The sequence below is a fragment of the Hemitrygon akajei genome, chromosome 10 (genome assembly GCF_048418815.1).
Source record: "Hemitrygon akajei chromosome 10, sHemAka1.3, whole genome shotgun sequence".
Classification (NCBI taxonomy): Eukaryota; Metazoa; Chordata; class Chondrichthyes; order Myliobatiformes; family Dasyatidae; genus Hemitrygon; species Hemitrygon akajei.
The window spans coordinates 148,801,423-148,813,980 of NC_133133.1; the positions used below are offsets into that span (position 1 = coordinate 148,801,423).

The 12,558-nt window shown below is 43.9% G+C and overlaps 1 protein-coding gene across 3 annotated transcripts in view; it reads left to right on the plus strand.

The window, feature by feature from the left end:
* agk (acylglycerol kinase) overlaps positions 1-12,108 on the plus strand; it is a 47,608-nt gene extending 35,500 nt beyond the window's left edge. For all 3 annotated transcript variants that reach the window (XM_073059333.1, XM_073059335.1, XM_073059334.1), the window contains 4 exons: positions 5,885-5,982; positions 6,752-6,822; positions 9,297-9,381; positions 9,902-12,108. In XM_073059333.1, coding sequence (XP_072915434.1) covers positions 5,885-5,982; positions 6,752-6,822; positions 9,297-9,381; positions 9,902-10,021 — 374 coding nt within the window. In that variant the 3' untranslated portion in view covers positions 10,022-12,108. The remainder of the gene's footprint in view (positions 1-5,884; positions 5,983-6,751; positions 6,823-9,296; positions 9,382-9,901) is intronic.
* Positions 12,109-12,558: the final 450 nt, after the last annotated feature.

The window sequence follows — 12,558 nt, forward strand, 5'->3', positions numbered from 1 at the left end:
AGATTGAAAAATTCAGGTTGGCGCTGGATCCCAAGAGAGGCCATTTGTAGAATGCCTAAACATGGATTTTTAGAGCAGCTTGTGGTTGAGCCCACTATAGGAAAGGCAATTCTGGATTGGGTGTTGTGTAATGGACCAGGTTTAATTAGGGAGCCCTCAGGACTTAGTGATCATAATATGACAGAATTCACCCTGCAGTTTGAGAGGGAGAAGGTAAAGTCAGATGTATCAGTATTACAGCAGAGTAAAGGGAATTCTAGAGGCATGAGAGAGGAGCTGGCCAAAGCTGATTGGAAGGAGACACCAGCAGGGATGACAGCAGAATAGCAATGGCTGAAGTTTCTGGGAACAGTTTGGAAGGGTGCAGGATAGATATATCCCAAAGATGAAGTATTCTAAAGAGTATTCTCCCATGAGGCGGCACAGCAGCAGCGGCCTTTCAGACCTACTTTAATTACTTAATTAGTTACTTTAATTTAATTTTCTATTTAAAGTTTGATACACAATTTTCGATTAGGGCACATGGATAACAGAGCAGCTATCTACCATCGCCAGATACTACTACAATACAGAGATCGCCCAAAAACAAACCTCCACAAAGATCTGCTGGCTGAATTACGCGACGTTGGCGTGCTGAGGGGAACAGGCCTACAATCCTTGGACTTACCTGATGCTGGGTGCTGGAGATGGAGATGTCGAAAGCGATGTGCGAGAAAGCAGAAGCGAGGCAAACGGACAGGGGTCCCTGCCAGGCCCAAAGCAAACCCTAGCCGGCCGGCTCTCCCGTCCATTCTGCTCTCCAATGTCCGCTCCCTGGACAATAAAATGGACTACATCCGACTCCAACGTAATACAGAGTTTGCTCCGCGTATGTCTTCACAGAGACATGGCTCACTGATGGGATTTCGGACACTGCCATCCAGCTAGACGGGCTAGCTTTGTTTCGTTCGGTCAGAGATGCAGCTGTCTCCGGTAAGGTCTGCGGTGGCGGTGTCTGTGTTTACATCGACACGGAATGGTGTAAGAACTCTGTGCTGGTTTCCAGACACTGCTCATCGTTAGTGGAGTTTGTGGCAGTTCGATGCAGACCATTTTATTTGCCACGGGAATTCACCTCTGTCCTTATATTTGGTGTCTACATTCCCCCCAGCGCTAATGCTAAGGAGGCGCTCTGTGAACTGTACGGAGCTATTAGCGAACTGCAGAACGCAAACCCTGATGGTCTGTTTATTGTCGCCAGTGATTTTAACCACGCGAACCTTAAGTCAGTGCTCCCCAAATTCCATCAGTATGTGGACTTTGCAACGAGGGGGGAGAATGCATTGGACCTGGTTTACACAAACATTCCCAACGCATACCGGGCAGAGCCCTGCCCCCACCTCGGATACTCAGACCACATCTGTTATGCTAATCCCAGCATACAGACCGCTCACCAGGCACTCCAGACCAGTTCAGAAGCAGGTGAAAACCTGGCCAGCCAGAGCCATCTCTGCTCTTCAAGGCTGCTTTGAGCACACTGATTGGCACATGTTCAGGGAGGCTGCAACCGATGGCGACTCTACCAACTTAGAGGAGTACACAGCATCAGTGACCAGCTACATCAGCAAGTACATTGATGATGTTACTCTGTCCAAGACCATCACTATACACGCCAACCAGAAGCCATGGATGACCGCAGAGGTGCATGCGCTGCTGAGGTCCCGCGACTCTGCCTTCAGAGCAGGCGACAAGGCAGCCCTAACAACAGCAAGGGCCAAACTGTCCCGAGCCATCAGAGGGGCAAAGCGTGCACATACCCAGCTAACCAACAGCCACTTCCAGGACAGCGGCGACATGCGGTGCATGTGGAAGGGCATCCAGGACATCACCAATTACAGGACAACATCACCTGACTGTGCAGGTGATGCCTCCCTCCCAAATGCGCTGAATAACTTCTACGCCCGGTTTAAGGTGGAAAATGACATGGCGGCGAGGAAGTCCACCCCTCCTACGAATGACCAGGTGCTGTGTCTCTCCGTGGCCGACGTGAGAAGAACCCTGTGCAGGGTCAACCCACGGAAGGCTGCTGGACCAGACAACATCCCTGGTAGAGTGCTCAGAGGATGGGCAGACCAGCTAGCAGATGTTCTCACTGACATCTTCAACATCTCCCTGAGCAGCGCCACCATTCCAATGTGCTTCAAGGCCGCCACCATCGTCCCCGTGCCGAAGAAGTCTTCAGTGTCCTGCCTAAATGACTGCCGTCCCGTTGCACTTACATCCATCATCTTGAAGTGTTTCGAGAGGCTCATCATGAGGCATATCAAGTCCCTGCTGCCCCCCTCACTGGACCCCCTGCAGTTTGCATACTGTCCCAACTGTTCAACAGACAACGCCATTGCCATCACCCTCCACCTGGCACTAACCCACCTGGACAAAAAAGACACATACGTTCGGATGCTGTTCATAGACTTCAGTTCAACATTCAACACAATCATCCCTCAGAAACTGTTTGGAAAGCTGAGCCTATTGGGCCTGAACACCTCCTTCTGCAACTGGATCCTAGACTTCCTGACTGGGAGATCTCATTCAGTCTGGATCAGGAGCAGCATCTCCAACACCATCACACTGAGCACGGGGGCTCCCCAGGGTTGCGTGCTCAGTCCACTGCTGTTCACTCTGCTGACCCACGACTGTGCTGCAACACACAGCTCGAACCATATCATCAAGTTCACCGATGACACGACCGTGGTGGGTCTCATCAGCAAGAACGACGAGTCAGCTTACAGAGAGGAGGTGCAGCGGCTAATGGACTTGTGCAGAGCCAACAACCTGTCTCTGAATGTGAACAAAACAAAAGAGATGGTTGTTGACTTCAGGAGGGCACGGAGCGACCACTCCCTGATGAACATCAATGGCTCCTCGGTAGAGATCGTAAAGAGCACCAAATTTCTTGGTGTTCACCTGACGGAGAATCTCACCTGGTCCCTCAACACCAGCTCCATAGCAAAGAAAGCCCAGCAGTGTCTCTACTTTTTGCGAAGGCTGAGGGAAGTCCATCTCCCACCCCCATCCTCATCACATTCTACAGGGGTTGTATTGAGAGCGTCCTGAGCAACTGCATCACTGCCTGGTTCGGAAATTGCACCATCTCGGATCGCAAGACCCTGCAGAGGATAGTGAGGTCAGCTGAGAAGATCATCGGGGTCTCTCTTCCCACCATCACGGACATTTACACTACACGCTGCATCCGCAAAGGAAACAGCATTATGAAGGCCCCCATGCACCCCTCATACAATCTTCTCCCTCCTGTCGTCTGGGAAAAGGCTCCGAAGCATTTGGGCTCTTACGACCAGACTATATAACAGTTTCTTCCCCCAAGCTATTAGACTCCTCAATACCCGAAGCCTGGACTGACACCTTGCCCTATTGTCCTGTTTATTATTTATTGTAATGTCTGCACTGTTTTTGTGCACTTTATGCAGTCCAGTGTAGGTCTGCAGTCTAGTATAGCTTTGTCTGTTTTTTTTAAATTACGTAGTTCAATCTAGTTTTTGTACTGTGACATGTAACACCATGGTCCTGAAAATCATTGTCGCATTTTTACTATGCACTGTACCAGCAGTTATGGTCGAAATGACAATGAAAGTTGACTTGACTTGACTTGAGAGGATGAGGCAACAGTGGCTAACAAAGTCAAAATCTGCATAAAAACAAAAGAGCAGGCATATTACATAGCAAAACTTAGTGAGAAGTTAGAAGATTGAGAAGTTTTTAAAAACCAACAGATGCCAACAAAAAAAGCCATAGAGAAAAGATTAAATATAATATAAAAGAGGATACAAAAAGTTTTTATATATGATGAATAAAAGACAGGTGAGAGTGGATATTGCACTGCTGGAAAATTATGCTGGAGAGATAGTAATGGGGGACAAAGTAAAGATGGATAAACTGAAGTATTTTGCATTGGTCTTCACCGTGGAAGACACTAGCAGTGTGCCATAAATTGGAGCGTGCCGGCACAGAAGTGAGTGTAGTTGCTATTACTAAAGAGAAGGTACTTGGGAAGCTGAAGAGTCTGATAGGTGGATAAGTCATCTGGACCAGATGGACTACACCCCAGGGTTCTGAAAGAGATAGATGAAATTGTGGAGGCATTTGTAATGATCTTTCAAGAATCACTAGATTCTGGAATGGTTCTGGGGGACTGGAAAATTGCAGATGTCACTTTACTCTTTAAGGGGGAGGGAGGCAGGAAAAAAAGGAAATTATAGGCCTGTTAGCCTGGCTTCAGTGGTTGGAAAGCTGTTGGAGTCCATCATTAAGGATGAGGTTTTGGGATACTTGGAGGCACATAGTGAAATAGGCCAAGTCAGAGTGGTTTACTAAAGGGGAAAGCTTGCTGGACAAATGCGTTGGAATTCTTTGAGTAAATAAACAAGCAAGATAGAGAAAGGAGAGTCAGCAGATGTTGTTTACTTGGATTTTCAGAATGCCTTTGACAAGATGCCGCACATGAGGCTGCTTTACAAGATAAGAGTTTGTGGTATTACAGGAAATGTACCAGCATGGAACGAAGATTGGTGAGGGTTAGGTATTGAGAAAGTGAGGAGTCTGCAGAAAAACTTAAATTGAGAAAACAAGCAAAAAAGTGAAGATGGAATATAATGGAATATTGTATAGGGAAGTGTATAGAGGTGCACCTTTGGTAGAAGGAATAAAGGTGTAGACTATTTTCTAAACAGGGAGAAAAGCCAGAAATCAGAAGTGAAAAGGTACTTTTGAGTCCTCATGCAGGATTCCACAAAGATTAACTTGCAGGTTGTGTCCGTGGTTAGGAAGGCAAATGCAATGTTAATATTCATTTCGAGAGAACTAGAAATTAAAAGCAATGATGTAATGTTGAGGCTTTATAAGGCATTGGTCAGACTACATTTGGCGTACAGTATTGTAAGCAATCTTGGGGCCCCTTAACTGGCTGACATTGGATATGGTCAAGTGGAGGTTCCTGAGAATGATTCTGGGAATGAAAGGGTTGGCAAATAAGGAGCATTTGATGGCTCTGGGCCATCTTACTGAAATTCAGAAAAATGAGGGGTTATCTCATTGAAACTTATTGAATACTGAGTCCAGGACCAGAGGGTTCAGTCTTATAGAGGGGCATCCATTTAGAACAGAGATGAGGAGGAACTTCTTTACCCAGAGGGTATTGAATCTGTGAAATTCATTGCCACAGACTGCTGTGGAGGCTGAGTCATTGGATGTATTTAAAGTGGAGTTGGTAGGTTCTTGATTAGTCAGGATGCCAAAGGTTATGGGGAGAAGGCAGGAGAATGGGGTTGAGAGGGATAATAAATCAGGCATGATGGAATGCTGGCCAGTTTTGATGGGCTGACTGGCCTCATTCTGCTTCTATGTCTTATGGTTGAATTCTCCTAGTAATCTATGCTCCCTGCTGTCAACTCTCCACTTCCCCAACTCCTTGCCAGTTTCTGTACTTGCTTATACACTATCAGCAATATATGGGGTGACAGCTAAATTAGCATCACCGCAGGGGGGGAGGAAACTTGGGGAAACCTACCTAGTCATTAAGGCAGCACTGGAGGTTGGGATTGAACTGGGTCGCTGGAGTTCTGAACCAACAGTTTGTACCAGCTGTTACTCAGAGAATGAGACCATCAAAACTATGCCAACCAATAAAGTACCATCCGGCTTCCTACTGTTTATTTCATATTGTGTCTCATATTTCTGCTAAAATGTAACATACCCTAGGTTAAAAGAAAATTCTTCCTCTCTCTAAACCTTGTATAATTTACTGGAATTCTTAGTTTTGATTTCCATGCCTGTTTTCTCTGTTCTGGGAGAGGTGATTTAGAGGGGTTTGATTTTCATTTTCTGGATACAGTGACTTTGGACCTGGTGAAACCAGAGAACTGGGAGGAAGTAGAGAAGCCAACAGTGGAAGTGACCATCAGTACCCTCAATAAACATGCGGACGTAAAGGTGAGTCTGTTGATTGTTCATGCGTAATTACAGTAATAAACTATAGCAGTGAAATAGATCTAAAGAGTATATATTATTTCATAAAATATTTAAACATTTGCTTAGATAAAAGCAGTGATTTTATTCCTATAGTGGAATCAAACAAAAGTCAGTTCATTGGTGTATACTAAAGAATGTCTCATTCTGTGGTTCATAAAATGGAAACCCAAAGGAGCAATTGCCCATGGGCTGTAAGCTTAGGCGGCCTGGAGTCTGCGTGGTCCTGGACTTTTTATTGCCTTGTATCACATTTGAAGAATTCGTACTTAGACAAGAGGGTGTGTTTGGCCACAGGGCATGGTTTTGCTTTAATTGGAAGAGAAGGGAAAAGGGAAGAAATATGGAAATGAGTGAGAGCTTTCTGTAGAATGCACTGCTGTCCTTGTGGATTCCAGTGGGCCACTGATCTCACACAGGTGACCAATTTTAACACTTCTGACACTGTTGCAATTTAATCAATTGGAACAACTAAATGATGCCTGATCTTTACTTCTGCTTTTTGGGGAATGTGCTTTTTTTGCATGGAGCTGTATGACATCAGGTCTGTTCAGTTTGAAATGGGGACAAAAAGTCCTGAATGGGGGTGGGTGTGATCTCAGCTATACTGCTTGTAGTAGTCCTTTTGTAATGTGAGATTTGTATTCCTGCTATATTCTACCTTGCCTATTAAATTTATGAAAATTATTAATAGTATTATTCTGAATAATCCACTCTGTGACTTTTTCTGCAGCGCACTGAAGATGCCATGAATATTTGTATAGAACCAGACACCATCAGCAAGAGGCAGTTTGTTACTACAGGGTAAGTGTCGTTTCATTGGTTTACCTGTAAAATAGTTTTCTGATTAGGAGCTCATTTTGTGGAGGAGCTGATGCTAAAAGAGTTATTCTATGCACACTGTTGACAGGACGCCAGTAATGTATTAAAGCAGGTAGTCACAGATACTTAAGTATTCCATAAAATGTGTTTTAAAATGCTTTCCATTCCCCGTGTTAATTTGAAATCCTTTCAGTTTTCTCTAAACCAAATAATATGGGGAGAGAGTTTACTGCTTAAGGGTTCATGTGGTTTGGGATTCCAATTCTCCTGTACAAGAAATATGAGTCATTGTAGAGGCTTAGATGGAAATGAAAGGCTCTTTACTCCCTGGTAATATAATGCTCTACGGGCTACCAGGCACATCACAAATAGATAATGTGCTTTTGCAGAGTTCGTTATGTATGTTGCAACATCATGAAGATTAAGATAAGACTCAAATTCTTGAGCTATTGCTAAAAGTTAAAAAAAATTATACTATTGGTGAGACCATACCTTTAATTCCTTTATTTAATAAAGGAAATTATTATTCCACATTTGGCTTTATTCATAAACCAGTTAGTATGGTGTCAAAGGGAGCCTTTGTTTCAAATTGTCCTTTCCATTTTGGAGTTGTGTGCCCTGACTCTCATCCTATTATGTGAAGTAATAATTTCCTTTTAATGACATTATCATTTTCTAGAACTACAATTGTAAGAAGCCAGAATGTTGATAATTGGCCCACCCTAACCCCGTTCTGAAGCTCAGTAAAAAACACAAAATGCTGGCAGAACTCAGCAGGCCAGACAGCATCTATGGCAGGAGGTAGTGACGATGTTTCAGGCCGAAACCCTTCATCAGGAGTGAAGTAACATGGGATGGTCGAGGGGGGATAAGAAGTGGGGGGAGGGGTGAAGTAGAGAGCTGGGAAGTGATAGGCTGGAGGGAAATGGGCTAGGGGGAAGGTGGAGAATTATGGGAAACAAAAGAGAAAGAAAGGTAGGGCTGGGGGGAGATTATAGTGAGGGGGGAAAGAGAACCAGACTAAAATAATAGATAGGGATGGGGGTAATGGGGGGGCAGGGGTATCAACGGAGGTCTGTGAGTTGGATGTTCATGCCGGCAGGTAGGAGGCTACCTAGGCGGGAGATAAGGTATTGCTCCATCGAACTGCATGTGGCCTCATCTTGACGGTAGAGGAGGCCATGGACAGACATGTCAGAGTGGGAGTGGTCTGTGGAATTGAAGTGTGTGACCACAGGGAGATCTTGCCACTACTGGAGGACCGAGCGCCGGTGTTCGGCGAAATGGTCTCCCGGTCTGCGGCGGGTCTCCCCAATGTATAAATGGCCACATTGGGAGCACCGGATACAGATCACCCCAGTTGACTCGCAGGTGAAGTGGTGCCTCACCTGAAAGGACTGTCTGGGGCCTAGGATGGTGGTGAGGGAAGAAGTATGGGGGCAGGTGTAGCACTTCTTCCGTTTGCAGGAATGAGTGCCCAGAGGGAGGTCGGGGGGTGGGGAGGGATGGGGGAGATGAATGGACAAGGGAGTCGCTTAGGGAGCGATCCCTGCGGAATGCTGAGATTGGGAGGGAGGAGAAGATATGGCTGGTGGTGGGATCATGTAGGAGGTGGCAGAAGTTACGGACGATTATACGTTGGATCTGTAGGCTGGTAGGGTGATAGGTGAGGACCAGGGGGACTCTATCCCTGGTGGGCTGGCGGGGGGATGGGGTGAGGGCAGAGGTGAGTGAAATACAGGAGACGCGATGGAGGGCAGAGTTGATAGTGGACGAAGGGAAGCCCCTTTAAGGAAATTGTCCGCTACCTAGAAAAAATTCTGGATGTGACATACTTACCTAGATGGGCTGAAGAGCCCATTTCTGTGCTGTATTACTCTTTTTGCCTCCTACCTGCCGGCATGAAGGTCGATGGAGCAATACCTTATCTCCCGCCTAGGTAGCCTCCTACCTGCTGGCATGAACATCCAACTCACAGACCTCCGTTGATACCCCTGCCCCCCCTTACCCCCATCCCTATCTATTATTTTAGTCTGGTTCTCTTTCTCTCTCTTTTTCCCCCCTCATTATAATCTCTCCCCAGCCCTACCTTTCTTTCTCTTTTATTTCCCATAATTCTCCACCTTCCCCCTAGCCCATTTCCCTCCAGCCTATCACTTCCTAGCTCTCTACTTTATCCCTCCCCCCTCGACCATCCCACGTTACTTCACTCCTGATGAAGGGTTTTGGCCCAAAACGTCATCACTACCTCCTCCCATAGATGCTGTCTGGCCTGCTGAGTTCTGCCAGCATTTTGTGTTTTTTATTTATTTCCAGCATCTACAGATTCACTCGTGTTGCCTCTGAAGTTCAGTAGTTAGATAGTTAGATGGGCACCCTGTTTGTCAAGAAACACTGTAGCACATTGTCACAAGTTGTTGGTGTATTGCACACTTTGTTCCTTGACCTTTTTACAGGAGTCAGAAGCTGAATGATCCACACTCCTGCCCTGAAGGCAGCCACACTCTCCAAGCCAGTGTATGTAAATTGCAACTACCAAAGGTAAGGGCTTACTATGCATACATTGAGGAATGGGCCCAATTCCGTCTATGACAGCATGAGGATTCCCTGCATTCGTACTTTGAAATTTATCTTACAAGTATGGATAATTATGACCTAATTTCCCTAAAGCATGCAATTATTTTGCTCTCTTCATATTAGACTTAAATTTGAGAGGGGGGAGTATTTTGCTCAACAATAACTCAAGACCGTGGAGTCAAATTGTACATGTTTTTCGGCTTGTCACATTCCACTGGGATGTGTCAATACTGGTATACTCTCTAAATTAACACTATCTGTCAGGGACCAGAGAATAGTCTAACACGTTGGAAGAGAACAACATCACTAGGAAAAGAAATTTACTTCATGAAGCTGAGTTTCGTATTTCGATCGATCTTCCATGAATAACTGTCTATAAAATACTGGCTACGTTCTTTTAATCTTCCAGTTGCTTTCAGGAAAGAGGCATGTTCAAGCTGAATGGCTGTGTTCTTACTTGTTCTTTCTCCCCATCTTTCCTCAGGAAACTGAAGGTTTTTTCAGTATAGATAATGAAGATTATGAAGCTGTATCTGTGGATATAAAATTGCTTCCAAGAAAACTCAAGTTTTTCTGCGATTCCAACAAAAGTCAGCTCCAGTAGGTAGAGACCTTTCAGCTGTCATGCTGATATTTGCCTAGAAATTAATTTCATGCCCAGGATCCACTTTTCTATTTTGAATTTTCAAAGCAAGTGGAAGTCGGGAGTGCAAAGAAGACATTGATTATAAAGAAATGTGCATTCCATCATCATCGCTCCATTCCTTCCCATATCTGCCTATTATTACCTTTTCTAAAGGTGCTGTTGTTATGGAGGTCTGCTTGATGAAATTGGGTTTTCCTGCTGATTTTAAGTTGACTCTTGTTCCATCCCTTGAAACCCACGATCTCCAGCATGTCCAGAAACTGACCTACACCACGTTGGAAAACAAATCAAAGCTGGGATCTATTGAAATCTAGCAATCTGATTCAGTTGTGCGATACTGTATAGGGAATCTATCCATTCACAGGTATCCATCAAAAGAACTCGCTTCTTTAGTTCCCATCCATGTAATAGAAATTTCCATTTTATATTGTTGATTCAAAGTGACCTGAATCATTTTATAGACAACAACTTAGTTTTGTAAGTACTCTTGGTCTGGAAAAACAACAGTGGCTGTCAGTCTGCATGTATTAATGTTGCAAATATTGTATTGAGACTAGTGACTAGTTAATCTGCCTTTGTGCCTTATTTGAGACATCTCAGTGATGGTCAGGACATGAGGAAATTTTGTTGCATTTAGGATTGCTTATGGTGATCTGAACAGTTAAGGATGCAGCTTAGCAATATAACTATTTACATGAATGAATCTGGAAATGCTTTGCAGTTATGTAACATAGTGAGTATTCAGTTTCTGCTGCTGGTGAGAGCAGCATTTGGTTTAAAATGTACTGTGGTCATTTTTATCGGTAATATTATTTTGTTGATAGTGCAGCTAGTGATTTTACTGATTTTTGTAAATAAAATTGCTGATTTATAAATGGTACGTGAAAACATCTTTGCAGGCTTGCTTGACCCATCTTAATGTTGGTTAGGGAGTAGTTTGAGATTAAGATTCATCATGGAATTTGGTACTGTGCCTCTGAAATAGTCTCTGGTGTGTAAAAAAAAAAAGTTCTTTGTTGCAGAAACTGGTTGCCCTGCACTTGTTGCTCTATCATGTACAACTGAAGAATTCAAAGAGCATCCACACTGTGTTGTGTAACTTGTGCAGAATTTGATGCTACAGGCAAGCTTGTTGATACTGTAAGCTTTCCTTATTTTATATCGTATAGAAATAGTTTTTCTGAAAGCTAACATCACAGAATAGATGAAGGTAATATCTGTGGATTTTTAAAAATAAAATGTCATGTATCCAAAGCAGCTTGCTTAATAGTATTAAAGATCAATATGCAATTGGCCTTGGTGGTGTTGATGTAGAAGTACTTAGCTGTCTGTGTTCAGTGAGCTAGTTTTGCTTGGATGCAATGAGATAGAATGGTGTTGATGAGGCAATGAAGTTTAATTCTCAACCAAGATAGTTTTATTATTTTATTGCGATACAGTATGGAATAGGCCCTGCTGGCTCATCAAGCCTCACCGCCCAGGCAACCCACAACTTTAACCCCAGCCTAATCACAGGACAATTTACAATGACCAATTAACCTACCAACCGGTACATCTTTGGAATGTGGGAGGAAACCAGAGAGTATCCAGAGGAAACGGACACAGTCACAGGGAGAATGTACAAACTCTTTACGGCCAGTGGCAGGTTTGCTTAGTAGCAAGATAGATGCCGGAATTCTGAAATATTACAAAATATTGGAAACAAATCAGCCTTTGCCTGGCCTCCTGAGAGGAAAAGAATTGATGCTACAGGTCAACGGCCTTTAATCAGGGAAGTGGGCCATTGTGCCACACTAACATCCAACTTTGATTCGATCTTAAGTGGTGCTTATCAGGAATTTTCGGTCAGCAGTGTTCAAGCAGTCTGCATTAGTACCAGGTCCAGTTGATTAAATTTTAACCTACAGTTTCTTCTAAACCCATACCATCGAGGTTGAGGTTAGAAAATTAAAGCATTTTTTTAATGTATCTCAAGCAATCTCTAATGTGATTAATGAGAAATGCAGTAATAGGGAGGCCTTTAATAAAAAGACTTCACACTGAAATCAGCTGACGTGCATCATTTTTTTAAAAAAAAAAGACCATGAGCAATTAATGACTCAAAGTCAGTTGCAACACATTCTCTATTTCACAGTAATTCTCAATAGGTTCAAACATCATAATCATCAGGTGCCATGCCCAGTTTGAGCTTTGACTGCCATGGCCCACACACTCCTGTTTCGGGTCAGGTGGATCAATTCATTGGTATTCATTTCCAGTTCTCTGGCTGCTGTCTCCATCATCATTTGTCTTTGCCTTCCTTTTGCTTTCTTCCCTTCAATCTTTCCCATAGTTACTGTGCATTCTAACTCCTCTTTCCTAATCACGTGTCCAATGAAGTTGCCTTGCCTTTTCATGATCTCATACATTATTCTCTTTTTGTGCTTGCTCTGTTCATGACATCCTCATTAGATAATTGTTTCATCCATGAAATTCTTTGCATCCTCCACAAAAAA